Below are 16,904 nucleotides of genomic sequence, written 5' to 3' on the forward strand. Positions count from 1 at the left end.
ATCAATAAATGTCATTCACCATATCAACAGACTAAAAGTTAAGAATCACATGATTATTTCAATAGATGCAGAAAAAGCATTCGATAAAATATAGCATCCCTTCATGCTCAAAACTCTAGAGAAATTTGGGGTAGTGGGAACATTCCTTAGCATTGTAGAGACCATCTACGCTAAGCCCATGGCCAATATCATTCTAAATGGTGAAAAACTGAAAGCAGTTCCTAAAAACTGGAACAAGGCAGGGATGCCCTCTTTCACCACTTCTATTCAATATCGTTCTTGAGACTCTAGCCAGAGCAATTAGACAAACCAAAGAAATTAAAGGAATATGAATTGGAAAAGAGGAACTCAAACTATCCCTGTTCGCTGATGACATGATTATATATTTAGAGGATCCTGGAAATTACACCAGAAAACTCTTAGAACTCATAAGTGAATTCAGTAAAGTAGCAGGTTACAAGATCAATGCTCATAAATCCAATGCATTCTTATACATAGTGATGAATCTTCAGAAAGAGAAATTAGGAAAAACTACCCCATTCACAATAGCATCGAAAAAAAATAAAATACTTGGGAATCAATCTCACAAAAGAGGTGAAAGACCTCTACAATGAGAACTACAGAACACTAAAGAATGAAATTAAAGACAACCTTAGAAGATGGAAAGATCTCCCATGTTCTTGGATAGGAAGAATTAATATTGTCAAAATGGCCATACTACTAACAGTGCTATACAGATTCAATGCAATTCCAATTTAAAATCCCAATGATGTACCTTACAGAAATAGAGCAAGCAATTATGAACTTCATCTGGAAGAATAAGAAACCCTGAATAGCTAAAGCAATCCTCAATAGAAAGAGCGAAGCAGGGGGTATCACAATACCAGATCTTCAACACTATTACAAAGCAATAGTAACAAAAACAGCATGGTATTGGTACCAAAATAGACAGGTAGATTAATGGTACAGAATAGAGGACATGGACACAAACCCAAATATATACAATTTTCTCCTACTAGACAAAGGTGCCAAAAATATGCAATGGAGAAAAGATAGCCTTTTCAACAAATGGTGCTGAGAAAACTGGAAATCCAAATGCAACAGAATGAAACTAAATCCCTATCTCTCACCCTGCACAAAACTCAACTCACAATGGATCAAGGACCTCGGAATCAGACCAGAGACCCTGCATCTTATAGAAGAAAAAGTAGATCCAAACCTTCAACTTGTTGGCTTAGGATCAGACTTCCTTAACAGGACTCCCATAGCAAAAGAAATAAAAGCTAGAATCAACCACTGGGATAGATTCAAACTAAAAAGCTTTCTCTCAGCAAAGGAAACTATCAATAATGTGAAGAGAGATCCTACAGAGTGGGAGAATATCTTTGCCACTCATACTTCAGATAGAGCGCTAATTTCCAGAATCTAAAAAGAACTCAAAAAACTCTACACCAAGAATACAAACAATCCAATCAACAAATGGGCTAAGGAAATGAACAGACACTTCACAGAAGAAGATGTAAAAGCAATCAACAGATATATGAAAAAAATGTTCAACATCTCTAGTAATAAGAGAAATGCAAATCAAAACTACCCTAAGATTCCATCTCACCCCAATTACAATGGCGATTATCAAAAATACAAGCAACAACAGGTGTTGGCAAGGATGTGGGAGAAAGATACACTCATACATTGCTGGTGGGGTTGCAAATTAGTGCAGCCACTCTGGAAAGCAGTATGGAGTCCTCAGAAATCTTGGAATGGAACCCCCATTTGATCCAGCTATCCCACTCCTTGGCCTATACCCAAAGGACTTAAAATCAGCATACTACAGAGATACGTCCACATCAGTGTTCATAGCTGCTCAATTCACTATAACCAGATTGTGGAACCAACCTAGATGCCCTTCAGTTGATGAATGGATAAAGAAACTGTGGCATATATATACAATGGAATATTACTCCGCCATGAAGAATGATGAAATCATGGCATTTGCAAGCAAATGGATGAAATTGAAGGATATCATGCTAAGTGAGATAAGGCAATCTCAAAAAACTAAAGGACAAATGATCTCGCTGATAAGCGGATGAGGACATACAAGGGGGGGTATGAGGGGTTAGGGTTAGGTTTAGGGTTAGGGTTAGGGTTAGAGATAAGGAGGGTGGTAAGAATGGAGAAAGGAAGGACTGTATAGAGGGAAAAGAGGGGTGGGAGGGGTGGGGGAAAGGGAAAAATAACAGAATGAATCAAACAATATTGCCCTATGTAAATTTATGATTTTCAATTAAAATTAAAAAAAAGAAACTGTGGTATATATACACAATGGAATATTACTCAGCTATAAAGAATAATAAAATTATGGCATTTGTAGGCAAATGGATGAAATTGGAGAATATCATGCTACGTGAGATAAACCAATCTCAAAAATCCAAAGGGCGAATGATCTCACTGATAAGTGGATGATGACACATAATGGGGGGTGGGAGGAGGCAAGAATGGAGGAATGAGGGACTGTATAGAGGGTAAAGAGGGGTGGGAAGGGTGGGGGGGGAGGAAAAAATAACAGAATGTATCAAACATCATTACCCTATGTAAACGTATGATTATGCAAATGGTATGCTGTTACTCCATGTACAAACAGAAACAACATGTATCCCATTTGTTTACAATAAAAATAAATTTAAAAAAACATTAGCTATTCTTTTGAAAAAAATTATTCTTAAAAATGTATAGTGCTTGATCTGAGTATTGAAAATTTAGTGACTCCTGTACTACAATTCAGTCTGGCCAACTCTTGAGCCCTTTGAATGTTAAGTTCTATATATTTATACATTGGTACAAAATGAAAAACACTCTTTAAACTTATTAACATTCATCCTACACTCCTATTTATCAAAGCTCTAATTAACCCCTATAGTACCAAAGAACTAAATTCTGCAGCTCAGTTGCAAATAATTCTGTAAACCTTGCAGAGTGGGTATGAGATGAGCCCTTATAGAGGTAAGTAGTGCTGAACATTATCAACAAGGCCTTATAAATGTTTGGATGTTAGTCTAAGTACAATAAGAAATCATTGAAGGATTTTAAGCAATGGAGTAATCTGATCTGTATTTTCAAATTATAACCTTTTTTATTGAATAGACAATGTGAAAGAGAAAGACAAAAGCTAGGAGGCTAGTGAGGTGTTTCAGGCAAGAGAAAATAATACCTTAGAGGAGGACATTAGCAAATATGATGTAAAGAAGTGAACTGAGTGGAGACATATTTTGCACATGGTATTGACAAGTCTTAATGAAGGACTTCAGGAAGAGAGAGCACCAAGATTTCTTTTCTTGAGTGACTGAATAAGTGGAGTGCCACATCGTATGATAGGAAATACTGGAAGAGAAAGAAATCAGTGTGTCAGGAGGGCAAAAAACAATAATCCCATTGAGTGAAAGATATTTGTGAGAAATCAAGTAGAAATAGAATTGAATAATTTGGATACAGGACACTAGGGTTTAAAAAGCGATTTTAGAACTGGAGGCCTATATTTAAGAGTCATAAGTACATATGTGATATTTAAAGCCAGGAGGACCAGATTGCCTAGGATAAGAATGTAAAAAAATAAGAAGAAAAGAAATTCAGAAATTACCCCTAAGAAATCCTAATATTTAGAGGTTAGGTAGAATAAATGGAGGAACAGTGAAAGACTCTGAGGAGAGACCCTAAAGTACAAGAAAAACCAGGAAAGGAAAAAGTGAATAACTATATCAAATGGTATTAGAATATTAAGAAAACTGATATCTTAGATGTGTTTTATTTCTTTAATCTAGCAATGTGGAGAAAATTGGTGTTACTACCAAAAATGGATTCAGTGTCCTGGTGTCAATGGATACTGGATTAGAAAGTCTGATAAAAGGGAGGAGAAGTGGCAATAATTTCCCAGAAAATACTGGCAGGAAGGAGGGAAGAGACAAGTACAATCACAGAGAAATGTAGACAGCGGAGAAGGTTTGGGATGTTGCATTTTATATGAAGGATCCCAGGGAATACTTAAATGATATTAGGAAGAATCCCACAGACAGTCAGAGGTTAAACATATAGGAAGAAGAGGGAATGATTAATAAAACAAGAAGAATGAATAATGGCTCCAAATCATATCTGGGAAGATAGATCTTTGATAAAAGGCAGAGTACTTCTTCCACTGAAACATGGACAGATTAAAATAAATACAGATATGGGCACAGTTTATAGAGTTAGTGGGAAAAGTGTGAATAAATTCCAGCCTCATGAGATCTGTATTTCTTAATGAGATGTGAGACAAAGCCATCTTTTCATGATGGATGTGTAATGCCAAGGGTAGGAGCAATCAATGAAGGAAGGGACAGGGGTGAACCAACTCTCTCAGTTTGCATAAAACAAGAAAATTCCTGTGACTCGGGAGTTTCAGCAATCAAACCAGGAAGGTCTCTGAAAGATGACAGAAGTCTCTCATTCTGGAATCTGAACACGGTGGAGGAGGTATACCATAGTCTTCATATGGAGTAGGAATAGAACTCATTAGTAAAATTACTAGTATTGAATGCCCTGCCAACAATGATGACCATGCATAACCATATATTGAGTAATACTGATTTTAGATCACAATGTGAATCTGTTGAGAAGTTTCCCAAACTTTCTCAATTCATGTAATTTAAGTATCATAGTAATTTTTTCACTGCACCCCTAAACAATTGTCTTTTCTACTTGACTATTACTCTGAAGACTGTATTAGGGAAAATACTTCCTTGTTCATTCAGCACATATGAGAAATAAAAATATAAATTGAAATTGAATTCATAAATTGTAAGAATTAAACAATGCTTGTGAAGCTCCCATCAACTGCTCAATAACTGGTGGCTAAAATGTCTCTATTTCTATTCATATTTTCATAGAGCACAGCTCTTGACTCATACACATTTGGATTGCAATAAACACTTATTGAATGAAAAGTTCAGTCGAGTTGAGGTCCTAAATTATGACTGCTCCCAGCAAACTCGACTGTTCATAGATTTTACTTTCACCATTCTAAATGTTGTCCTCTGAAATCCAGATGATGTTGTGTTCTTTGAAATGAAAGGGAGAACTAGGAAACAAAAATCCTAAAATGTAATTGTTAATTGCCATTATAGAATAGGGTTTTGAACAGAACAGTAAGGTAGCGGGAAACCACAGATGGTGTGAGATGAACAGGCTGTCTTAACTCATTAGGTGCCATTGTCTTATACATAGGATACCAGCAAAAATTTAACAAAAATTTAAAGTTTTTGTAGGTATCCTATATATAGGAGGATGGGACACGGGAGGTTTCAGTAACAATCTTCGTGTTCGTGCATTCAGCTTTTTGTCCACTAGGTGGTGGTACAGAGTTCTTTATTTTTCTCACGACGCCCACAGTGCTCTTTAAACGTGAAATAACCCCAATATATTTCTTCAAAATTTCAGCTTGGAAAATAGCGCTCAAATGAGACAGGCGGGGAAGGCCGAGAAGCGGAGAGGGAAGAACAAGCAGCGGGGGAGCTCTCACGTCTCTTGGGAGGCGCGGGCTGCTACAGCACCGTCCCTGTCCCGGCTACCTAGTCGCCCGGCGCCGCCAGGCACTTTTCCAAGGCGCCAAGGGTCAGCCGGGATTGCGGCCTGGTTCCGCGGCGACCTCTCACAGGACACTGCAGCCAGCTGAGGCGCTGCTGCCGATCTTTCCTCGCAAAAGCACTAAGAAACGAAAGGGCGCCCGGCTGGGCCCACAAGCACATGACTAGCCCTGGTCATGTGACTCCGGAACTGGCAGCTGACGTCTGTTACCCTGACAACTGCCCGTGCGGGCCTTCCGGGGAAGCGCGGGATTCAGAGGCAAGGCAGGTGAGGCCTGGGCTCTTGCTCCCCGGCCACGCTGGGGTGGCGGAGACCGTACCTGCGACCGGGTCCCTGGGGCTTTCCGTGTTCGGGTCGTCCCCCTTCTCCGCCCGACTCCACTGTGAACGCGTCTTTATCTTCCCGCCAACGACCGCATGCGCGCTTTCTGGAGCCTGCACGCCGCCGGGCTGAAGGCCTTTTAGTGGGGTCAGCCTCTTACCAAGCCCTCGGGCCAAGACTTGAACCGCACCCACCCCGAACTGATCGAAAATGCTCCTAAAGGGAGGAGGTGTTATTCTGTATTTGGGGAAGGTACTTGGGGGCCTCCAAACACTTACCCTCTCTCACCTCTGCAAAAGAAAGCTGGGGTTTGCACTGCGTCAAGTTAAAATCCAAAAGCTGGGACGAATCTGAAGTTGATTTCCTTACAGGATAAGAGCTGCGTGTTGCAAATCCCTGGATTCCTTTTAAAGATTTCGGTGCATCGTTTTGGGGGTGGTCTTTTCTTCAAAAGAAGCAAAATTTGTGCTGATTTGTATACTCTATTAACTTTTACGTTTTCCAAATCGCAATGAATTCTGTATCTGGCAACATCCCCATTTCCGAAAAGTCTATTTTGCTAAACTGTTGATGTTGATTGGTAAAGTAACTCGCAGAAATTAGTTGAATCAGACTACTCAAACTGTTATGTGCTTTGTAAGAAAAAGTGGCCCTTTTGGTGTGCTCTTATAATATCTAAGGTTATTTTTGAGGGCCTGGTTTGTGTTTGAGAGGTATTAAGTAACACACCAGTATGTGCAGTTTAAGAAAAATTGTGGAGACCACCCTTTTACAACTAGATATTAACAGAGGGAAATGTAATTTAGGACCTCAAGCTGAAGGTAGGTTGTTGAAGCTGATGTAAAGGATGTCCTCAAAAGGTGTTTCTCTCTTTTATCATTTAGTGTTTCCAGTGTTGTAAATAGGATGTTTGCTTTGGGAAGTGAAAATTACTGATTATGGCTCACCATTCCAAAGAAGAGCTGGATGAAGAATTTGAACAGTTTATGAAGGAGGTAAGTTCATATTTTTAAAAAGATGTTTGGTAAATTTCTCAGACTCATCTTTCAGGACTGGGAATGTAATTCGGTGGCAGAGAGCTTGCCTAGCACTTATGAGGCCCTGGGTTGAATTGCCAGCACTGCACACTGAACAAAAACAAAACATAACTATTTATTTGTATATTTTTTTAATACTGTGGATTAAACAGGGCCTCATGCATGTTAGGCAAGCCCTCTGCCACATCCCCAGCCCCATGATTAGTTTTACTAGGTCAAGAAAGGTAAAACTGGAGAATTATTGAATAAGAAAAGTTAATACAACTTAAAAAAACCACAAAGATGCATTCTTTAATTTTCCCTTTCATCTCTTATAGTCAAACTATCACTTCCATCTTCAGAATTTACCTATTATCCCTATAGTTGGCTCCTATACCGGCCACCTGTTCCTTCAATGTCATCCTCTCACCTGGCCTGTTGGAGCTATTCACAACTAATTTCCCAAAATTCCTTTCACCACACTGCAGCCAGATGAGTTGTTACATAAATCCAACTCTCAAAATGCTATTGGTCTTCCCATGATCACCTGTAGAATAAAATCCAAACTCCTTATGATGATTTATTAAGTTCTTCATAATTTTGTTCATGTCTCTCTCACTGACTTTATGTCACTCCTCCCCTTCATCCACTTTATTCTACAGTGGCCTTTTTCTCCCCCAGACTTGTTGAGCTCATTTTCCTCAAGGGGTTTGTGCTATGTATCCCTCCAACAGCTGTGGTATTTCCTTATTTTCCACCTGGCTTGTAAAGGTCTTAAATATCACTACCTCAGAGAGGTGTTTTCTTGTTTGTTTTTTGTTAACCCAATGAAAAATAACCAAGTCACTTCTTAGTATGCACTTACTTTTTATGGCAACTTATCACCATTCATTACTTTTCTGTATGGTTCTTTTTTCTACTTTTTGTTGTAAGAACATTTGTTCTGTGACGTGATGGCTGTAAGTTCATTGCTATATATGCAGGACCTAATAAATGCTTAATAAATATCTACTGAATGAATAAAGGGTTATATCACAGTCTATGTATTTACATAAATGAAGGATCCTTGTAAAGCATTCAGGAGAGCCACATTTTAAAATGTTATACAGCATTCTTATTTATAAAGGAAATTTTGTATAGTGGGAAGAACCCAAGTTTCATTATCTATCTTATAGGAACAGTAATACCTATTTTGTAGAATTAAGAATTTAAAAAGCATCTGTCAATTACCAGGATATAATAGGCACACAGAATAGGTCTCACTTTTCCATTTGAAAAACTGATTTTTGAATTTTGAATATGGGCACATTTTGAAAATCAAATTTATAGAAAGCATTTTCATTTTGAAAGATTAATGGCAGTACACTATAGGCCTCTTGGAAAATATTTTTCTTTTGCCCCCCATTTATGACCCTCCAAACACACTCTCCAGTATGCTGTCCCCTTTACTCCTTGCCTATCTTCCTCTCACATCCATTCTCAAATTATAAAAACATCTTGTCTCATGTTAAAGATTTGGATAAAGCAGTATTTCATTTTTTTTACAATGAAAACCATGATTTTAAGAGTCATACAAACTTCCTTGGACATTTTGATAAATTATTCAGACAGTCTATTCCAAGGTATAGTTTATGTATCTTTGTTTTTAGGAGCATGGTTTGACGAGCTTTTTAAAATTAGGTTTATTGAGATATAATGCATGTGCCATACAATTCGCCCACTTAGCATGTATAATTCAGTGTTTTTAGAGGTATGTAACCATTGCCACAATCAGTTTCAGGACATTTTTATTACCCCAGAAAGAAGTCCCACAGCTGTTAGTCTCCCCCACCACCTCTTCCCCCATTTCCCAGCCTTAGGCAACCACTAATCTTGTTCCTGTCCCTAAAGGTTTGCTTATTATAGCCATTTCATAGAAATGGAATCATACAATGTTCTTTTGGGTTTAGCTTCTTGTTCTTAGCATAAAGTTAGCACCTTATTTGTTTTTATAGCTGCATTGTATGCTATTGGATGAATATGCCACATCTTGGTTATTCCCTTTTCACTCAGTAGAAACTTGGGGTCTTTCCACTGTTTGGCAGTTATGAATACTGTTGAGCAATCACATATGAGTTTTTGTGTGGATGTATGTTTTCATTTCTCTTTTCTATATACGTAGGAGTAAAATTGCTGTGTCATATGGTAACTCTGTTAAACCCTGGAAGAACTGCCAAACTATTTTCTAGAGTGGCTATGCTATTTATATTTTCACTAGCAATGTATTAGTTTAATAGGGTTCCAATTTCTCTGTATCCTTGGTAACACTTAATTATCTGAGGACCAGCTTTTTGTTTGTTTTTAATGACAAACCTGGAAAGCAGAATAAAAGTTTTTGATAGTCAGACACCTATGATGCATTAGAAAGAATGGTGGGTTCTCTTCATTTTTTCCTGATCTTTCCATAATCCTACTCCTATCTTATAGATAAATAAACTGAAAAAATGTGAGGAGGAGGGAGAAAGAGAACATTTTAAGGTGGTAGTGATGTTTAAAGGCTAAGTAGAAAGAGCTGCAATTAACCAGAAATTCACATAAGATAAAGAATATTTTTTCTTCTCTCTGTCCTTCCTACCTGGTTATCAGGGAACACAACGAGTTCCTTTGGAACATTTTAAAATTGACACTCTTTACAAGTCATTGAATATTTTTTTGTTTGGCAGGTAGAAATGTCTATCTGTGTGTGTGTGTGTGTGTGTGTGTGTGTGTGTGTGTGTGTGTTGTCATCTTGGAAGTTTTAAAGGCCACCCAGGAAACAATATCCTGGTTTTGGGGGGGGACTACGTATTGTAGTGGGAAGTAGACTTTTAGTCAGATACCTGAGTTAGTTTGAATTAGTCTTTTTTTCAACTTACTGATGTAGCACCTTGGGCAAGTTGTTTAATCTCTCTGAGCTTCAGGTTTCTCATCAGTAAATCTCTGCAGGATAGTTTAAAAACTAAGTGAGGGAATCTAAAGGCAGATCCTGACATAGAACAAGCATGTAATAAATGCTGATTTCTTCTCCAGAAAAAGTTAATGACATAGAATGAAGAAGGATCAAGAACATAGTCCTAGAGAAGTCTTGTGTTGAGGAAATGGGCAAAAGAGCCTAAGGCTATTACAGTATAGAGGGGTGGCAGTGGCTGCAAACTGAAGAGTATCCTGATGGGAAGAATGCTGCTGAAGTAAAGAGAAGACTTGGGTATTTATTCTTTTTCTGCACAGTAGTGTCAGGTGTTACACAAGGTGCTATAGATGCGGTGCTGAGCAGGTTTATAATCTGAGGTAAGTGGGGAGAGTACAGGACAGGGAGTGAAGATACAGAAATGAAACTGGATAACCAAGGAAGAAAGAACCTGGAAAAGAGAAGTGATCCCTCTGAGGTTCTGCTGCTAGTGCAGGAAAGAATTGTCTCCTCTGAGAGAGAAGTGCCTTCGATGAGTTTAATGGCGGAGTGAGGGGAAGAAGGGAAGTCTTTATTTTTTCAGTGAAAGGAGAGTTCACCTTACTAGATAAGATGGAGGAGGGAATTGGGATTAAGTAGGGAATTCAGGATTGTAGTAATGTTTGGATCAAATACTCATTTTCTATCAGGAAAAGACAAATACAAATTTATCCAAGTTAATTAATCGCTGTGACAAAATGCTGATTTCTCTGGTCAACACTATCCTCTCCACTCACTGAAACTCAGTTCTCCCTTGTTCTGGAATTGGGAATTTTGAATTCTGCATTCTTAGAGTGACCCCCATGTACTTTTTCTCAACCACCACAGTCCATAGAGAATGTCTAGAAGATAGGATTGTGTTCTTTTTTTTTTTTTTTTTCCTTTCCTGAATAAGTGAATTTATTGATCATTTTCTTTTTTGGTTGTTCTCCGGGTTTACTTGTTTAACTCTGGATATGAAATCAGTGTTCAAAGATATATGCTTGATTTTTAAATTATTTGGCCACCTGTGGTCATGGATATGAATTTATACTTTATTGTTGAGGATAATATCTGATAACTGTGGGAACTAATTTGAAAGATAAATGTGAGCCTCTCTAATTTTAGTGTATTTTGAAATTTAATAATTTGTATCTGATTCAGCTTTCAGATGACTCTTTTGAAAGTTCAAGCAAAACATCTAGACAACCTGAAAAAGAAATGAAGAAAGATACAGTACCTTGGTGGATAACTGAAGATGATTTTGAAGATGGTGGTAAATATTGCTAATTTTTAGTTTTAAATTATTTGACCACAAGGGGTCAGTCAAGACTTTTAATTTCGGATTTTGTTCTGCACTATAAATATAAAAGGAAAATAATACTAATAGTGTGGCTTCTTGAGGTTTAGATTAATTTTCATGGTATTTCACATTTTATTTTATAATTGAAAATCTGTGGTTTTGCATTATCAGGCTATTTTACATTGAGATCATTTATTTACTCAAGGTGAATAGAATATTGTTATATATCATCATTGTGTTTAATAATAAATTGATATAAAGCGATTTAATAAAATATTCTGGCAGTGATCACATGGCAAAGGTTTTAACGAATCCATAGATTTTGGTATCACAGTTTGTTAATAAGTAGTAAAAATAATAATAATTTACTGCCTTAACGGTAAAGGGCTGTTTCTGGCACATGTTCATGCCTTTTCCAGATAGTCTTAGTTACATCTTTACAAGTGCAAAAGTACTTTCATGAGTGTTTTCTTGCACTAATGTATCGTGATATTTCCTGTAACTTGCAGTAATTGTATATTCTATATAGCACCACTTACTTTATATGATACTGCCATGTCCATAAAGAATCCAAACTATCTCTATTTAAAGTATCTGTGTTTTCAATGTTTGTGGATCAGTATTGAGCACCATTTTGTGAACTGACAGAATTTCTGTATCTCTTCTCTAGAATATTTACATGTGGCTTTTATTATTTCCCATAAAATTGAGTCTGAATTTTTTAATATGACAGTTGAGGCTATCCATAACCTGACCAGAATTCTCCCTTCTATTTCATGGTCCCTAATCGCACTCAATTATTCTATATCTCCTGGAAACACTATTGGCTCCCCTGCCTCTGATTGACTCATGCTTCCTTGCCATTACAGTGTCTTGTCATCCTTATCCAGTAAAACTTACTTTCACCACTCTTTGCAGTCCTTCAGTACCTCTTCTAGCTCCCTTGGTGACACAGTTGTTTTCTCCTGTTTTGAAGCGAGAACACCATAATAGCACTTGCACATGTGTTGATAATTGTAACCTATAGGGCTGCTTCTGAACCTGAGAGCTTTATGTAGGCAGAAATACCTCTTTTCCCTTATATCCCCTGACCTTCAACAGTAAATAAGTGTGTTTAATAAATGAATGTTAGAATAGATTCACTTCTTTGTTCTTAATACTATAGTACATTAAGGAAATGCCTTATTAAAAAGTTCGGTGCATTTTTTTCATAAATCCCCAAACCCTGCAAACAATGCTAAAGCACACATATGAAGAATTGTTTTTTATTTATTTATGTGGTATTGGGGATTGAACTCAGGGGCAGTTTACCACTGAGCCACATCTCTAACCCTTTTTTATTTTCAGATAGGGTCTCCCTAAGTTGCTTAGAGCCTCATTAAGTTGCTGAGGCTGGCCTTGAGCTCCTCCTGTCTCAGACACTGGGATTATAGGTTAGACACTGGGATTACAGGTGTGGGCCACTGCACCTAGCTAAAGAATTATTTTTTAGACTCTTTTTCCTTGTTAGTACTTGAAAAGAATATTATTGAATAAAGAACTAATGGTGTAGTCATTGACTTCTTGCTCCAGGCTTATTTCCTTCAACACTTACACTCAGTCTTTGGGTCTGACTTTATTGATTTCATCTTCAAATGAGGCCTGTTCTTCTCATTGTCAAGCCTTCATACCTGTTCTTCCCACTGCCTGCAGTTGTCTTCCTTTTCCAGTTCACCTACTTATCTCCACTTCATATCTTGATAGAAGTGTTACTTCCTTGCAGAATTAGTCTCAAATATTCAAGTCTTGACACGACTCTTCCTATCATTATTAACATCTTGTAGATTTCCTTCAGAGTTCTAGAGTTGTTCACATTCAACTCTACTCTGCATTTCATTTAACTCTCCCTTTTTTTAATAAACTGTTTAATTATAATGTACTTATTTATTTTACTTATTGCTTGTCTTCTACTTTCATAAATGTAAGTTTCAAAAAGGCAGGTTTTTTTTTTTTTTTTTTTTTTTGGTCCTTCATTGCTAAATCCCCAGCATTTAAAACAATGCCCGGCACATACTAAACTAATTAATATTCATTGTGATTGTCTGCTCCTCCTACGAGACTTTAACCCTCATGGTGATGAAGACCTTCATTATATGGCAGGAATGAACTCTGTCCTAGACACATAGGTTGTCAAAATATCTGAATAAAAATAGATAATATTCAGAACCTTTATATATAAACATAAATTATACTTTCTTGCTCAAGATTCATGGAACATTTTTAAATGTAAAAAATTTCAGACATGTTTAGAAATAAGTATAATATACCCTGTATACACACTGCCTTAGTACAACAATGATTAACTCATGACCAGTCATATTTCATCTGTGTCCCCTCTCTTTTTCTATCCTTGTTTTAGTCAGCTCTTTGCTGCTGTGACTAAAGGACTCAACCAGAACAATTTTAGGGAAGAAAAGTTTATTTAAGGGCTCACGGTTTCAGAGGTCTTAGTTCATAGAAGGCCAACTGCATTCCTCTGGGCTCAAGGTGAAGCAGAACATCATGGTGAAGGGAAGCAGCTCACATGATGTTCAGAAAGCAGAGAGAGAGAGAGAGCTCCACTCTCCAGATACAAAATATATACCCCATAGACATGCCCACAATGAACTACTTCCTCCAGCCACACCCCACCTTGCTTCAGTTACCACTCAGTTAATCCTGGCAGGGATTAATTCACTAATTATGTTAATGCTGTAACCCATTCATTTCTCCTCCAAACCTTGCATTGTCTCACATGTGACCTTTTTGGGAGACATCACATCTAAACCATAAAAACCCTCCCCTAAACAAATTTCTGGCACTGTATCACTACTATCCACAGGTTTTATAAAGTATCTCTTAAAATTAGCAGATTTTTAAAAAATATATATTAACAAATCAATAATGATTCCTTAATGTAATATCTAATCAGTCATAAAACACAATATATTTAATATATATTAGCCTTTTATTTTTTATTTTTTTAAATTTATTTTTATTGTCCACAAACGGGATACATACTGTTTCTCTGTACATGACGTAAAGGCATATCATTTGTGTAGTCATACATTTGCATAGGATAATAGTGTTTGATTTATTCTGTTGTTTTTTGCTTTCCCCCCATACCTCCCACCCCTCTTTTTCCTCCATACAGTCCCTCCTTCCTCCATTCTTACCTCCCTCCCACCCCGCACTATGTGTCATCATCCGCTTATCATTGAGATCATTCATTCTTTGGTTTTTTGAGATTTGCTTATCTCACTTAGCATGATATTCTCCAATTTCATCCATTTACCTGCAAATGCCATAATTTTATATTTTATTCTTCTTTATGACTGAGTAATATTCCATGGTGTGCGTGTGTGTGTGTCTATATATATATATATATATCACAGTTTCTTTATCCATTCATCCATTCAAGGGCATCTAGGTTGGTTCCAGAGTCTGGCTGCTGTGAATTGAGCAGCTGTGAACATTGATGTGGCTGCATCTTTGTAGTATGCTGATTTTAAGTCCTTTGGGTATAGGCCGAGGAGTGGGACAGCTGGGTCAAATGGTGGTTCCATTCAGAGTTTTCTAAGGAATCTCCACACTGCTTTCCAGAGTGGCTGCACTAATTTGTAATTGGGGTGAGATGGAATCTTAGGGTGGTTTTGATTTGCATTTCTCTTATTACTAGAGATGTTGAACATTTTTTCATATGTTTGTTGATTGTTTGTAGATCTTCTTCTGTGAAGCGTCTGTTCATTTCCTTAGCCCATTCATTGATTGGGTTATTTGTATTCTTGGTGTAGAGTTTTTTGAGTTCTTATATATTCTGGAAATTAGTGTTCTCTCTGAAGTATAAGTGGCAAAGATTTTCTCTCACTCTATAGGCTCTCTTCACATTGCTGATAGTTTCCTTTGCTGAGAAAAAGCTTTTTAGTTTGAATCTATCCCAATTATTGATTCTTGCTTGTATTTCTTGTGCTATGGGGGTCTTTTGAGGAAGTCTATCCGAAGCTGACATGTTGGAGATTTGGATCTACTTTTTCTTTTATAAGGTGCAGTGTCTCTGGTCTGATTCTGAGGTCCTTGATCCATTTTGAATTGAGTTTTGTGCAGAGTGAGTGAGAGGGGTTTAGTTTCATTCTGTTGCATATGGATTTCCAGTTTCCCCAGCACCATTTGTTGAAGAGGCTATCTTTTCTCCATTGCCTATTTTTGGCACCTTTGTCTAGTAGGAGAAAATTGTATTTATTTGGGTATGTGTCCGTGTCCTCTATTCTGTACCATTGATCTACCTGTCTGTGTTGATACCAATACCATGCTGTTTTTGTTACTATTGCTCTGTAGTATAGTTGAAGTTCTGGTATCGCGATACCCCCTGCTTCACTCTTCCTGCTAAGGATTGCTTTAGCTATTCTGGGTTTCTTATTCTTCCAGATGAATTTCATGATTGCTTGCTCTATTTCTGTGAGGTATGTCATTGGCATTTTAATTGGAATTGCATTGAATCTGTATAGCACTTTTGGTAGTATGGCCATTTTGACAATATTAATTCTGCCTATCCAAGAACATGGGAGATCTTTCCATCTTCTAAGGTGTTCTTTAATTTCTTTCTTTAGTGTTCAATAGTTCTCATCGTAGAGGTCTTTCACCTCTTTTGTTAGATTAATTCCCAAGTATTTTATTTTTTTCGAAGCTATTGTAAATGGGGTAGTTTTCCTAACTTCTCTTTCCGAAGATTCATCACTTATGTATAAAAGTGCATTAGATTTATGTGCATTGATCTCATATCCTGGTACTTTACTGAATTCACTTATGAGTTCTAGAAGTTTTCTGGTGGAATTTCCTGGTTCCTCTAAATATATAATCATGTCATTAGCAGATAGGGATAGTTTGAGTTCTTCTTTTCCTATTTGTATCCCTTTAATTTCGTTGGTCTAATTGCTCTGGCTAGAGTTTCAAGGACAATGTTGAACAGAATTGGTGAAAGGGAGCATCCCTGCATTGTTCCAGTTTTTAGGAGGAATGCTTTTAGTTTTTCACCATTTAGAATGATATTAGGGCTGGGGAGATAGCTCAGTTGGTAGAGTGCCTGCCTCACAAGGCCCTGGTTCAATCCCAGGCACCGCAAAAAAAAAAAAAAAAAAAAAAAAAAAGAATGATATTAACCATGGGCTTAGCATAGGTGGCCATTACAATGTTAAGGAATGTTCCCACTATCCCTATTTTTTCTAGTGTTCTGAACATGAAGCGTTACTGTGTTTTATCAAATGCTTTTTCTGCATCTATCGAAATAACCATGTGATTCTTGACATCAAGTCTGTTGATATGGTGAATTACATTTATTGATTTTCGGATGTTGAACCAACATTGCATCCCTGGGATGAAACCCACTTGATCGTGGTGCACCATCTTTTTAATTTATTTTTGTATGCAATTTGCTAAAATTTTGTTGAGAATTTTTGCATTGATGTTCATTAAAGATATTGATCTGAAATTTTTTTCCTTGATGTGTCTCTGTCTGGTTTAGGTGTCAGGGTGATATTGGCTTCATAGAATGAGTTTGGGAGGGTTCCCTCCTCTTCTATTTCATGGAATACTTTGAGAAGTATTGGAATGAGCTCTTCTTTAAAGTGTTGTAGAAGTCAGCTGAGAACCCATCTGGCCCTGGACTTTTCTTTGTTGGTAGGCTTTTGATGAC

At 37.2% G+C, this 16,904-nt stretch overlaps 1 protein-coding gene across 4 annotated transcripts in view; it reads left to right on the top strand.

Annotated features, from left to right (window-relative positions):
• Positions 1–5,834: 5,834 nt before the first annotated feature.
• CEP162 (centrosomal protein 162) overlaps positions 5,835–16,904 on the top strand; it is a 99,197-nt gene continuing 88,127 nt past the window's right edge. Inside the window, exons 1-3 of one of the 4 annotated variants that reach the window (XM_079146940.1) lie at positions 5,837–6,186; positions 6,819–6,929; positions 11,059–11,170. In XM_079146940.1, coding sequence (XP_079003066.1) covers positions 6,873–6,929; positions 11,059–11,170 — 169 coding nt within the window. In that variant the 5' untranslated portion in view covers positions 5,837–6,186; positions 6,819–6,872. Of the gene's footprint in view, positions 6,930–11,058; positions 11,171–16,904 lie in introns of all 4 variants that reach the window. The other 3 variants (XM_079146941.1, XM_079146939.1, XM_079146942.1) reach the window with 3 other exon arrangements.

Source organism: Sciurus vulgaris (assembly GCF_902686455.1).
Source record: "Sciurus vulgaris genome assembly, chromosome: 7".
NCBI lineage: Eukaryota > Metazoa > Chordata > Mammalia > Rodentia > Sciuridae > Sciurus > Sciurus vulgaris.